The sequence below is a fragment of the Euprymna scolopes genome, chromosome 17 (assembly GCF_053919585.1).
Source record: "Euprymna scolopes isolate OS-2025 chromosome 17, ASM5391958v1, whole genome shotgun sequence".
NCBI lineage: Eukaryota > Metazoa > Mollusca > Cephalopoda > Sepiida > Sepiolidae > Euprymna > Euprymna scolopes.
In genome coordinates this window covers 64,066,422-64,081,421 of record NC_136498.1, presented here as the reverse complement: position 1 = coordinate 64,081,421, position 15,000 = coordinate 64,066,422, and the positions used below count along the sequence as shown (strand labels likewise).

The 15,000-nt window shown below is 37.3% G+C and overlaps 1 protein-coding gene across 1 annotated transcript in view; it reads left to right on the top strand.

The window, feature by feature from the left end:
* Positions 1-15,000, top strand: part of LOC145296759 (beta-1,3-galactosyltransferase 5-like) — a 30,098-nt gene that overhangs the window by 10,104 nt on the left and 4,994 nt on the right. Inside the window, exon 2 of the mRNA XM_080142808.1 lies at positions 13,389-13,482. Within this exon, the coding sequence (XP_079998934.1) occupies positions 13,410-13,482 (73 nt within the window). The 5' untranslated portion in view covers positions 13,389-13,409. The remainder of the gene's footprint in view (positions 1-13,388; positions 13,483-15,000) is intronic.

Genomic DNA, 15,000 nt, shown 5'->3' with positions numbered 1-15,000 from the left:
AAACTAGTATTGTGCACCCATCTCCTATCAAAGTCTATGCGGTGCAATCTTTCCCAATCACATCTGATTTTAAAATAAGCAACCAGATCGTGATTCGAAACAGATTGCTCCTCATAGACAATGCCCAGATGTGAAACCCACTTCACTAACCTAGCTATGGCTAGGACCGCTAGAAACACAGACCGTTTCTCCCCACCAAACAGCGGGTCCACATTGTCGACTACGTACGCTAAATCAAGTGGCATATGCTGAGTAAACGTCAAAGTCATTAACAAGCACACAGCAATCCCTGGCCTCAACAAAGTGGGTCTCCTACAATGCAGCTATGTCTACCTCAAGGGCCATGAGATCCCTCAGCACGCGAGCAGCCTTGCTTCAGGATCTCATGCCCATCAGATTAAAAGTAGTTAGGTTCAAGCCCGTGGCCATTATTCTCTAATTAGTAGTATTCATCACAGATGGGTCTAAAATCTTTGGGAGTAAGTCCGTCGAAGGTCTGACCGAGACTGCCTCATGCCAGGCCCCCAACGTCTAAGGGGGTCACTTTTAATGCCCTATAAAAGGATGGGTGAACATAAATGGGGACCCTCCCTTCACATTTTTGGGCAATTTGCACAAGCGATGGGTGCTCCCCGTCAATTATACATAATCCCTTGAAGGCCGTTTTTCCAGCCTCCAACATCCTCCACAAGGCCTTTGCTCTCCCTCCCTTATTTGGTCTCACGAATTTAATCAGCTGTGGGGCATCACTGAAGTTCTGAGGATCGGCGACCTCCTTCTCGTCAACCTTTGAGAGGTTGACGAGGTTCCTCAGAAACTTCTTTTGTCTTCCGTTGAGGTCGCCAGTTGTATCTTCTGCCGTCACTTCACAGAAGCGCTCCCCCAACCAGAAAGGAAACTTTCTTGTTTTTTCCTCTCTGGGGGCCGCCTCTTGCTTGTCTTTCTTCTTCTCTGCCATCTCTGCTTCTATCGCTGGCACTTCTGTAACTGGAGCTTCACCTTGCTCCTTTATCTCAGGGATGTTGAATAGGGGAGGAGTGGGCTGAGCTTCCTCATGGAGGATCTGGGTTGGAGGCTCAGTTTCTTTGACTTGGTGTTCTTTCCATTCCCTTTTTCCTCCAGCTTGGTCTTGCCCCTCTCCTCCTCTCCTTCAGTCTTGGAGGAGCTCACACAGAGTTTCCGCTTGGCCGTCACCGCCCCTCCTCTTGGTGTTGTGTGAGGAGCCGGCCTTTCCTGTCTTTTTGCCTTTTGGGAGGCAACCTGGCTCCAGGTGGCAGCTTTGCATTTTTCAGTCTCTTTCTTCTCCTTCATTTCCTCAGCTGGCTTCCTTACTGCTTCTGCCTTCTCAGGCACCTTCTTCTGGGAGCAGAATTTGGCCACATGCCCCCGTTTGTGGTAATGCCAGCAGTGTGGCCTTCTCCTCTCGACTATCACCAGCATCTGCCAGCCCTCGCATGTCAGCTGGGAAGGGATCTCATTGAATCCCTTCCTATCCACTCTCATAAGGATCTTGTAGTCACCAGTTCGTATATTTCGGGGGCCCATCACTAGCTGTACCTCCTCTACTTCACCAAACTGGGACATCGTGGCTCCCAGCTGGTCTCCATCTATGAAACACGGCACGTCCATCACGTGACCATAATCCTCCATTTCGATTGGTACTCTGGTTTCATCCTTAAGTTCTTCCATGTGAGGTCCCCTTTTGCTATTCTTTCCGCTTCCTCCTTTGTTAGCAAAAGTAGATCCCACATGGCATAACTGCGCTGGACTATGTACTGGGCGGGGGCCTTCAATTCGCCCAGTACCTCCAACATCTTCTCTTTGGGGACCCCAGTGAAACCCCTTCCTTTTACTTCAAAGGTCACCAGGGAAACCGATCTCAGCTGTATCTCCTCCAGTCTCCCTGGCATCACTTTTAGGGCATTTCCTTCCATGTAGCCCTGGAATTTGTTATTGAAGAGGTCTCGATAGTACTCCGGGATCTTTTTCTGACCTTCCTTGAGGTAGTCTTTTTGGGCATGCCGGCTGCTGGATGGCTGTCACTTCTCGGCTTCTGCCCCGGTGGTATTGAAAATGAGTCACTCACTGTGAGGGCCGGCCAATCGACTGCATTGACTGGCGTCACTTCCATTGATCCCCCCACTCCCGGGGAGCATCCATCTAGAACAATTTCGTCTTCCTCAGTTCCACTGCTGCCAGTTTATGGAGGCTGCTCGTTTCAGATAGCATCCGCGTTGGTGGCGGTGTTGACGCGGCTTCTTCCTCATTGCAGATCCACCAACGTTTGACCGGTCTTCTTTTCTTTTTCCTTATCATTCTATAATCTTCCTCCAGGGTCTCGGCGTCCAGAGTTGTTTCCAAGCCTCAACCATCTGCTCCTTGGTTGTGGTCACCACTATTGCCGGCGTCTTCCAGGGTGTCCCTCCTTCCATACTTGCAAATGAGAAGGATTCTGCTGTCGGCTCTGGCGTTGCTTCCACCACAGCTACTCTCTCTGTACTGCAAGGATACCCACTCGAACCACTAGGGGTGGAGACCCCCGGGACTGTGACCATACTCGCCTTGGGGATGCCTTTTGGGTTGGTATCCCCCGAAACCGATCTCGATCTCACACTCAAACTCAAACTGGGGTTACCCTTTTGAGCGGCAACCCCTGCGGACGTCACCCTACCGACCGCAACCGAACCTGGGGTGGCGACCCCCGAACACGCACCGACTGAATTCACAGATGGGGCGGCGACCCCGGTTACCCGTCTCGAACTGGGGGTGCCCTTCGGGGCGGCACCGCCCAAACGCTTAACAATCCCTACACCAGGGGCATCCCCCATGGTGAAGAGGCAGAGGCCTGCCCCTCCTAAGTGTTGGCCCAGTGCCCTGTCCCAACCTGCCGATTTGGAAACGAGGGGACCTTCGCCTAAAAAGGCACGTCGGTTTCCCCTAGCCCTGCTGGCTGCTTAAGTTGGATCCAGACACTGGACTATCTGCAAAGAATGGAAAACAACAATTAGTAAAAACAACAACAAACCCAATAGGGGCACAAAAACAAAAACAATGCTTAAGGGACCACTCACCCAAAGACGGGGTCGGTTCCTATAGCCAAACAAGAAAAACCCTTAAATGGCCAATGAGTGGTCAAGTAGGTACGACTTTTTCAAATTTGTAGCAAATTAGAAAAATGCCGGGTGAGAATTCACAACATGCGGTTAAACATGGTATGAATGTCTCCATTTCTGAAACCAGTGATATTCATAGGACTGGTTGATTCCACTTAGTTATCAAATAGGAGTGATTTGTACCCCACAACAAATTCCAAATCAACCAATTTAATAAATATATAACCTTTGGCCTTTCAAAGTGTCCAGTATATCTTAAGTTACCATGAGTTGGAGAAAAATGTGTCCCTCTCATAAATAAACTTAAACAGACTATTAACAATTGTTTTCCGTCTGTTCTACCTCGTGTGATTTTCAATAGGAAACCTGCATTTTTTTCATTTTACGCACTAAACTTAGTAATGTTATATATAAATTCCAATGTCAAAGTGATACTGTCTATGTTGGGCAAACCACTTTGAAACAAGATATGGACAACATGTACCCTCAGGTTTTCGTAATAAAAATAAAATTCGCCCCAACCCTACCCACAATAATTTAGATTCCGCAATTGGACAACATTTATTGGATAATCCAAAATGTGGGTTGGTAAGAACGACTTCTTTTCAATTCTATTTCGAGGCCGATCGAGTAGTCATATTAAAACTTTCGAATCCGCAGGCAAAAGAGGTTCGTTAATACACTGGACCTTTTGGGTGACTTATAGAGAGATACTATAGTTATGATATATCATTCAAATACGGTAGCTCTATTATATATATATATATATATATATATATATATATATATATATATATATATATATATATATATATATCCTTCAAACACTATCGTGTTTGAATATATGGTTAAGTGGCAGTTTTAGTCATTTAGAACTGCTTTAAAGCTTGACCAAATTTCAAACAATTATTGCAGTTTATAGATCACCTTCTCAGCTATATTGTGAAGAAAAAATTCATTTTTCGTTCAGTAAAACAAAAGTTATGATGAATTTTCTGGTGTTCAGAATCATAAAATATGTAAGAAGGTGAGCGACGCTTTTTATGACTGATTTCCATAGCAACCATGTCGTTTCAGCGAATCGTGCTGCTACTAATTCACTGCTGTCGTGGAAAGAGAAGTAACAAGTGAAACAGAATGGAAGCACGAAAGGGAGATAATATGGAGGATTTTATTGAAAGCAGACGAGTGCCATACATTGTTGTTACATATGTGTTTATGGGGGCAAAAATATAAGACTGAAATTAAACAAAGAACAAGTGAATTTATTGGAAGCCTGGAAAAATCATGGATTACAGCAGAAAAATGCGAGCATGAAAAGTAATATGGTTAAGTTTAAACATGGAAAAGTAAAGGACTAGTTGTTAAAACTGGAAAAGAAAAGGGACAAGTTATTCTAGTGAAAAATATTAATAAATTTATAACTTAAAATATTGCAGCATTAAGAATTTTTAAAAAATTCAATTTATAACATTATATAATCAATTATTAATGCTGCAATATTTTAAGTTATAAATTTATTAATATTATATATATATAACTTGTCCTTTTCATTTCCAGGTTTAACGACTAGTCCTTTACTTTTCCATGTTTAAGATTAATCATATTATTTGTCATGCTCGCATTTTTCTATTATAATATATATATATAATCCACATTTATAGATATTTTCTCTTTTTCTCCCTTCCTCCCTCTCTGTACATATTTTTTATGGTAGTTGTAAATATATCGTTTTTATTTTCAACTTATTTTTGATTTCTTCCCCCTATTTTCTTTTTTAAAAATCAAAATGCCTTCATTTGCCCCAGATGAGGATGGCGAAAGACGTCTCAAGTCTAAAAGAACTCTCTTTTCCCTCATATATATATAATATTATATAATAATAATAATAGTAACCGATAAACTGAAGGATGGAGAAGCAAGTTTCGTTGCTTGTATTAGTATATAAGAAATTGTATGAGCTTATATATATATATATATATATATATATATATATATATATATATATATATACTAGCAAAAGTACCCGTCGTTGACGGGGTTCAAAAACAGCCTACAGAAAATGGACTCTGATTTATGAAAGTATGATAGGTTATGAAAAGGAAGGGTTGTAAAGAGATAGTTTCGAATTTGGGGGTATCAAAACCAAAGCAAAATATGATGAAAGTAAAAATAAAATAGATAAACCCCATAATTTATTATACCATACCTGTTCACACTGAAACGCTCATCAAAATATTCTGTGGATCTATATTAAAAAACCTTGTTAAACTTTGTGACATATTTCCATTCTATGGAGGTCAGGCGCGAACGAATACCCCATAATTTTATTATGCCATATTTCTTCAAACTGAAACATAACTATCAAAGTATACTTATGCAGATAGATATGAAAAGACTTTATTAAACCTATTTCCATTCTATGGAGGCCAGGCGTGAATGCAGACCCCACAATTTTATTATACCATCCCTATTTAAGTTAAAACATACTTATCATAGTATTATTATGTACATCTATATCAAAACCACTTGTAAAGGTTTTTTTTTTTATTTTAATTTTTTATTTCCCTACTTTGTGAACCAGGCGCATATGCAGACCCCACAATTTTAATGAATCATCATTATGCCTGATCAAACATACCCATTTCTGTGTCTCGATACATCTTCTATCATTATATGTGATCAGTTTTCTATAATAGTCAAACATATAGGAGCCTATTCGTGACCAGACACACACACAGACGTTCAGCTTTATATTATATTATATATATATATATATATATATATATATATATATATATATTTAAATAAGGGAGTAGTCACCAACAATGTGTATTTTTTAACATTATTTTATTATTCCGTGTCTTGGTTTTTCATTGAGAATTATGTTTGGATCATTGTAATAATGTTTTTAAGTCACTGAAATTTAAAATATGTATAGGGGATTTTTTAATGTTTCTATTTATTTGTCTCCCCATGTGGGTATGGCCAGACCCAGGATGACCTAGTGTGGGGAAGATTTTGTTCCCCAGATTGGAGGGCATTGGAGGGGGTATAGGTATGGGAGGGGGATGATAGAAGGGATGATAGTTGTTTCAGTCATGAGGGGGTTCTCCTCCACTGACTGAGGAGGGAGCGAGGTGTTGGAACAGATATTATACTATGGGTCTAGGTGTTTCCTAGTGTTGTTGGTTTTGAGGTTAAGTAGGGTTGGTGTTGTTCAGTGTGTTGTATTAGAGATAGGGGTGTTATGTCTGTGTGTGGTTGTATACGCGCACGTGTGTGTGTTTTAATGTGTCGGTTCTGATTTATGTGTGTGTGTGTATGTGTATGTGTATGGATGTGCATGCGAGTGTATCTTGCATTTCATGTTTTTGTGTGATGATATTAGGCTCTGTTCAGTTCAGGAGTGAATCTGGTGATGAAGTTTTTTTCCTGTGTAAGTAAATAAAAGTAATTGTCTGTTTGGAAGATTGGCATTATTTTGAAGCTGTTTCCACTGCATGTGTGTACGTGTTTTGAAACATAGAGGTGTCTGTTATCTGCAATTTTGATCTTGCTCTTATGTAAGGCCACTCTATTGCTGAAATTTTTGGTGGCGCCTATGTAGTATTTGTTGCATGTTGTGCATCTTAGTGCATATACTACATTTCTGGAGGTGCAATTTAGATCCTTTTTTATTTTGAATGTTTGTGCTGGGTTTTTGAATGTGTATGTGTTACCTTTTATTATTATGTCACATACTCCACATCGCGGTTTGTTGCATTTTGTAACCCCTTTTGTAGTATGTGGGACGAGTTTTGAGGAAGTTAGGATGTGTTTTAAGTTTTTGGGTTGGCGTTTGCTTTTTATTATTTTTGTTGTTTTAAGTATGTTGTTTAGTTTGTCTTTCTGATTGAGGAGGATAAGGTTTTTTGTTATCTGTGTGAATAGTTCTGAGTTGTTTGTGTTGTGTGTAGAGACGTATGCTAAAATTTGTTCTTTGTTGTGTTCTTTTGGGGTTCTTAGTTGGTCTATTGGAATTTTTTTAGCCAGTTCAATACCTTTCTGTATTAGTGGTAGTGGATATCCTCTTTTCCGTAGTGTTATTTGTAGTTCATTCAGTCTAGTTGAATGGAGGTGTCTGTCTGTTACTATGGTGCAGACTCTACGTGCTAGGGAATAGGGTATTGATTTTAGACAGTTTTTAGGATGGTGGCTTTTGAAGTGGAGGTATTGTTGAGTGTCTGTGGGTTTGTGGTAGATGTCTGTGATTATATTGTTTTTTTATTGTTACTAGGATGTCTAGGAAAGGTAGTTCTGTGGGGCTTTGTTCTAGTGTGAAGTTTATTTTTGGGTGTAGATTTTGTAGCAAAGTGTGGAGTGTGGATAAAGCAGTCGTCTAGGTATCTTTTCCAAGATTTTATGAAGAGTGTTTTTATATTGTGCCCGTACTTTTGCTCTATCCTTTCATAAAGGGTCTCTTCTAGGAAGGCGAGTGTAAGGGTGGCATATGTCGGTGCCATTTTGGTACCCATTGCTGTGCCTAGTATTTGGATGTAGTTGTCTTTATTGAATTGGAAGGAGTTGTTATTGAGGATTATGTCGATGCTATCAATCATGAGTTGTTTATTGAATCTGGGGTGTAAAGTCTGTATAGGTTTGTCAATCCAATATGCGATAGCTTCTTTTCCTAGATTGTGTGGGATATTGCTATATAGGCTGCTAACATCGAATGTGGCTAGTATAGTCCCATCGTCTACTGTTTGTGGTAGGGAGCTAAGGAAGTGTGTGTTATCTCTTACAAAACTTCTGATTAGATTGGTGAAAGGCTGTAATAGTATATCTATTAGGTTGCTAAGTCTGCTTGTTGGGCATGATGGTCCTGCTACTATGGGTCTGAATGTGAGGTCGTTGGGGTTTGGGGTGCTTATGTATTCCGACTTTTGTATGTTGATGGCATGTCTTACCTGGTTAGATTTTTGTATTTTGGGTAGCTCATAGAAGATGTTTGTTTTTGTTGTGAAGTTTGTAAGGAAGTCTTTTTCTTTTTTAGTTAATGTACTATTGTATGTTGTGCAGAGTTTTGTTATTTTAGATATGGTTGTGTCGTCTATGTTAGAGCTAATTGGTTTGTAATAATTTTCGTTCCCTAGTGATTCTGAAATTTTTGTTTTATAGAAGTTCTTATTCATTATAACTACTGCACTACCTTTGTCTGCTTCCTTTATAACTAAGTTGTTATTGTGTTGGATTTTTTTAAGTGCTTGATTTTGTTTTCGCGTTAGATTACTGGTGGGGTTTTCTTTTTGTTGGGGGTTGAGGCTCCAGAGTGTTTCAAAGAAGGTATTTAGTTCTTTTGTGTTGTTATGTTTGTTGGGGAAGTATGTTGATTTATTCTTCACTAGAGAGTCGTCTGTTGTGTTATCACTGTCATTAAGTATATCTATGAGTCTAAATTTGCGTTCAAATTCTTTGAGGTCTTTCTTTAACTCTGCTATGTTACTTCTGGGAGTTGGGTAGAATTTGAGGCCTAGTTTTAGTACTTATATTTCGTCCTTTGTAAGTGTCTCTGTAGATAGGTTGATGACTTTGGGTTTTTTGTTATCTAGTCTGGTGTTGTCATTTTGTGAGGGATTCCTAAAAAATGATTGTGAGGGTCGTTAGTTTCGTTGATTCGGTTGGGAGGTTGGTTGTGTCGTTTTGTGGGGATGTATGGGTTATGATGGTACCTGGGGTATTCGGATTGGTTGTGTTTGTATGGGGGGTATTTTTGGGGTCGGTTTTGTACTGTGGGGTACTGGGGGTGGGTGTTGTAAAGATTGTTTTGTGTTGGGTGGTATTTATAGGGGTGGTTTAGTTCCATTGGGTGGTTACGGTGGGGGTTGTTAAGTAGGGGGATTTTTTGGTGGTTTGTGTGGGTGGGGTGGGATGATAGTGGTTGGTATATATATATATATACTAGCATGAGTTGGGTATATATATACTAGCGTGAGTTGTGTGAGTTGGGTGACGTGGTTGGTATATATATATATATATATATATATATATATATATACTAGCAGTTCAGCCCGGCTTTGCTTGGACTCTATGTACTGTTAATAACTTTGTATGCATATGTATATATTAAAAAGTGTGCACATGTATGGTAATGCCTTTCTTTATAATAGGCTTCCTTAACTACCATAGAGAAAAGTTGCTAGAGACCGCAAAGGTAAAATTTTCTTTTACTTTGCCTCTAATTTTGACTCCTTAATATTTATTGTTTTTGGCTCAACTTAAATTAAAATGTCCAACCCATATCCAAGTAACCTACATCTAAAATATCAAGTGTTTAGACCCAAAATTGGCTGAGTAATTTGGTAGAGACCGCAGAGGTCAAATTTTTTTTACTCTGACCACGGCCACCGAGAGTAAGAAGAAGGCCTGTTAACTGAAAAATGTCTGCAGGCAATGTAGGTAAGATTTGTCAGACTGTCAGTACTATATGAGGGCCATTTGCAAAAGAGCAATAAAACATTTTTAAAAAGAAAAAGGAACACAGTTCGATTAATACTGAAACTGAACTTTATTCAATATAAAATATAAACATTATCTATGTAAAATTAAGTAATTTTAAAGCAATATACAATTTAATACTGATAAAACTGAATTATGAATTTAGGGCACAAACAATTAAAGAAACATTAAACAAATATTTTTTGGCCTTCGGAACAAGATCAGTGTAGTATCTGTTTTGATGCTACACTTTACCTTTTCTGTCTTCGGTCGGTGGAGGAGAAATCTTTCATGACTGAGATTATTTTTTTTCCTATCCAGAGTGCCCCTTATTGGGAAGCTGGATTTTCTCCACAAGATTATATGTTGAAATATTTAAATAACTATTACTTTAAATACAGAAATTTAAAGTTTTGGTTTTCTGTTCTATGTCCATTTTTCCCATGTTTTTCATCAAAATGTGTAGCGTATTAGTTGTCTCACAAGCCATCATCAGTGATTGCTCACTGGCAGTAACCTGTGGTGTTCCCTGGAGACCAAGTGACAACAACTCTCCCCAGATTTCCAGTGCTCTCCACCTTTTGATCACTTATACAGATGATTGCATGTTATCGCAACAGCCGTTGTCACTGATTTCTCGTTGGTATCGGCCATTGGTGTTTCCTGGGGTTTGGGTGACAAAATGCCTCCCAAAGGTACCAGATTTGAACTGCACACTTCCAGTGGAGATTTGGTCAGTACTCTCTTACCTCGGTCTTTCCATCCTCCCTGACCCTTCACAACTAGTTGGTGTGGTGTGGCGCCAGTCGATGTCATCTACACCAGTTTTTTATTATTATTATGATAATAATAAGGGTGCTTGTGCAGTGTACGCACGTGTATTTTAAATATTATTTTCAAGTTAAATAAAATATTAGGTTTGTATTACTGTACACATAGATTCGAAAAGGTTGTCAAAAAACAAATATATCACAAATAAATGTTATCAAAGGCAAGATAAGTTACTCTTCTACCTATCTGGGAAGGTTTTTAGTGGTTTTACTCACTTTAAAACGTGTACTCGCTTTGAAAATCATACAATGTTTATCAATATATTTTAAAAAGAAAAAGATTGGCATGTTTGTAACTTATCTTGCCTTTGATAACATTTATTTCATATATATTTGTTTTTTGACAACTTTTTCGAATCTATGTGTACAGTAATACAAACTCAAAAATTGTTTGTTTTGCAGTAAAAAAAAAATAAATAAATAAAATGAAATATTCGACTTTCTCCAATAAAAATAAAAGTTCAAACACAAATTCACTTACGATATTTTGATTAAAATTATCCCAAATGTGCAATTATAATAATTATTTTCCGAATGGAGAATTGTTCTTTTTCTTTAGAACGTACATGGACAATCGGTAACACATATTGGTAGCCATATTTTTTTTATGCCTGTTAGCATGACCACGTGGTTGAATACCGGAAACTGTCTATACCTACAACTTAATTAGGAAGTGACGTTACGCAGTCATATGCATCGGTTTTCTTTCTCGGTAGCCACGCTCTGACCTCAATTTTGACCCCTTAACATTTATTGCTTTCGGCTCAAGTCAAAATAAAATATCTGATCCATGTCCAAGTAATCTACATCTAAAATTTCAAGTGTGTATGTTACGTATATGAATGTGCTATGATCATCAAGTTTCTCGAAAAGTTATTTTCGTGTTAAAATGAATACGAGACACTTTTTATGATTTCAATACAGATTTGTTTATTTACACATCAAAATAAAAGAAACAACTAACATCGGAGTGATGGAGGTTAGTGGAATAAGAGCAGGTTTTTCAGAACTCTGTGTCGACCTTTATTTGTCTTTGTGTCTCTCTTCCCTGTCTTTCCTTTCTTCTTTTTCATTGATGACGATTGACCTGATGATCTTTTTCTAACCAGCTTTGTTTATTGTTTCACAAACTCTCTGGGTCAGAGTTCCTGTATTGATTGATGTGATTACCTTATTTTCGCCACCTTTTTTTTTATTGTTCTTTTGCTGGTTTTGGTCTAATCCATTTTTATATCGGTTAGTTTTCCTGACTGATTGACGTAATATTGACTGATTCCAGGCACCATGAATATAGGTTACTTTATTCCTGGGATTGTCTCATTGTATTCTGGTCACGGCACCAAATCGAATAGGTACTGTGTTGCAGGGGGGGGGGCATATATTTTGGGGACTCAGAACAAATATAATAATGATATTTATTTATTGTTTACATCATGACGACTGTGATGATAATTCTTTTATTATATAATACGGAGCTGAAACATTTATGCAACAGTTCTTGTTAACACAGATAGAGGGGAGGTACATTATTGATGATGATGGCAGGGACATTACAAAGTTCGTTTAAGATGATAGGCAAAACACACTTACCTTTCAGTTGTAATAACGACGACAACAACGAAACAAGTTTACAAATATATGTGATTTTTTATTCATACCAGCTGAATGATTGATGATTGTCAGGGATTCTAGCCTTTACGACTACATGGTCTTCTCTTCCCCCTGTCGCTTCCAAGAGGGCATAAGCTCTTACTAAGTCGCTGTCAGACTCGTTTGTTAACTGACTGTCTGTGACTGTGATTCTGATTCTAACTCGAACCCTCTCTCAATATATTGAGAATCTCCTTTTTATGACGTCAGAGTAGTCAACCAATGTAACTTTATCACGTTTCCATTTACCCGTGCTCTTTGCACATGTATCTATAAACCTCTGATAAACAAAAGAAATTTTAACATTTAATTCTATCTCTTTTAACCTATTTTGTTAATTACCCGATCGTAATTTACCATACACTTCCTCAATATCAAAACTGAACGATAGAGTAATAATTTTCTTTGACAAGAAAAATTTTATTAAAAATAGGCAAAAAAAAAATTTATTTTCCTTTTGAGGAAAAATATTGAATTATTATTTTTTTTCCTTCTTTTAATAAAAAGTTTGCATCTTAATATCTTCTAAAAACAGCTTTGTTTGTTTATTCAACGTTTTTAAACTTTTACTGATGTTTCCAAGAGCTTTAATACCAATTTATATATATATACATATATATTATATATATATATATATATATATATATATATATACACACACACACACACACATATATATATATATATAAATACATACATATATATATGTATATATATATATATATATATATATATATATATATATATATATATATATATATATATAGTCATCCACATATAGTACTGTTTCATTGTATTACAGCTCATCAGTGTGACCAGACAGGCAACAGCCTCGTCAGGATCAAAACTCGATCGCTCAAACAGCAGGACACTTCTAACAGTTACGCTATTCGGCTGCTGCTACGTTGGGTAGTGAATTAACAATGTTTTAACATGTGTGCATATACTTTTAATTTGAAACAATTTCTGAACTTATACATAGACAGATATTGTAGTGCAGTGATTATTGACGGATGTATTACAATGTCACAACTATCGGGTTGCACCAAGGTTTTCTTTTATGTTCAGACGTTTTTAATGTTTTCTTGGAATTTGTGATGAAAGAACTGGACAACCTAACAACGATCCATTTACCAATGTTTGTTACGCTGACGACATTACACTCGTTGATCCATGTTTGATAAATTGAAGCTCTCTGCTTTTGAGATTGAAGAACCCAAACCAATATGTGAATTATATTAGTTTGTGTTTGTGTCGATTAAATAAGGGGAAAACTCATGTTACTTTATATATAAGCTTTAGATGTATTTATTTCCAGGATATCCAGCCGAAATAAGTAATGGTTAATACGTTTTCAACCAGGCTTCAGCATGTGCTGCTCATCGTCGGTCTTCTTTTCTCGTTAACTTCCGGTAAGACTTTTTCTAAAAAATAATTTTGGCTAATTTCATATTTGTGTATTTCTCTTTGCTTTTATTCGCTATACATAGAGATAGATGGAGCTTCCATAAGCAGAGTTTCTTTCAAAAACTGTCCGTCTGTGGAATACAATACCTCAGGGCTGCTTCCTAGCTGACTGTGGTCGTTTTCAAGTTCAATGTTAACAAATTCTTGTTGAATCGTCCTCTTAAGCAATCAATTCTGCCCAGATCGTCTGTCATCTTCATGATGTCAGTCTCATAATCCACCTGATACAAATCATTAACCCTTGTCTTTGAGTGACCTTTGGGTCTTGATAAACAGTGATTCATTAGTAAAAAAATGGACAAAAAACATTTGTTAGCTATCAACACAATATTTTAATAATGTGTAATGATTAAATAGAATAGTGTTGGAGAATTATCCGTTTATTAAATGGATGCTATGCTTTGAAGGAGGGCAATAGACTAAAGCATTGTACTAAAAATAGAAATTCACCAATGGATATTTATATTAAAAAATTTATACTAAAAAAATAGATAAAATTATATTAAAATATAGCTCTAAATGTAACCGAACACTATTTTATAAACATTATTGTTTCATAGGATTAAGTCCTATGAAAAAAAAAAAAATACACACACATATACATTTACTTTTTCACAAAAATCAGCAATGCATTCCTATACTGTCAATAGCATGTTTCGGTCAGCTAGTTTTTGTAACTAGAGATCTCATCAGGCAGCCCAGCTTATATGAAAGCAAACTTTGCAATGAAGATCTCGAGTCAACTTCCGGTAAAAGCCATTTATAAATAGAAACAAGGAATGGACTTAATATGTGTGTAAAATAAGGGGATGTAGGAGTAAAGTAGACAGGGTGGTGGCTTAAGACGCTAAGGTGGGTACATTGAAAGACAGAAAGAGATGTTATCTGTGTGTGTGCGTGTTAACTTGTCTAAGGCCTTAAGTATACTTGTGTATATCAGGTTTCATTTATAGGTTGGTGTGAATTTTATTATCATTTCAGAATATTTATGCAAAATTTGTTTAAGGTTTGAAGACCGGATATTTAACTCTCCCATATTTATGGTCATCGAACTCGGTAAAATCGTCCATTCTTTTTTTTTTTCAATCCTCCCTGCACTGATTCCCTGTATTAGTCCACAGTACATTGTGGCCTACATTATTTTTGAAGTTTAAAATGCAAATATCAAGTATAATGATTCAGTTATATGCTCTGAACAGAAACATTCATTTCGAACGCAGCTTTGTCATAACAAAGAACCTACTGTTGATTTTATATGCTGGACACACTTGCTTGCGTGGTGATAAAACTTCTCAAATGCACTTGTGATGTTTGACTGTGTGAAAGTATTAACGTTGATCAAAATCGGACTGTTCCATCTTTAATGTTTTTTTCGATTATCAATTTTCGATAATTATCACAGGCATTCCGGTACTAAACTTATCTAAGAACACACCCCGACACATAAAGTACATTTGCGTGAA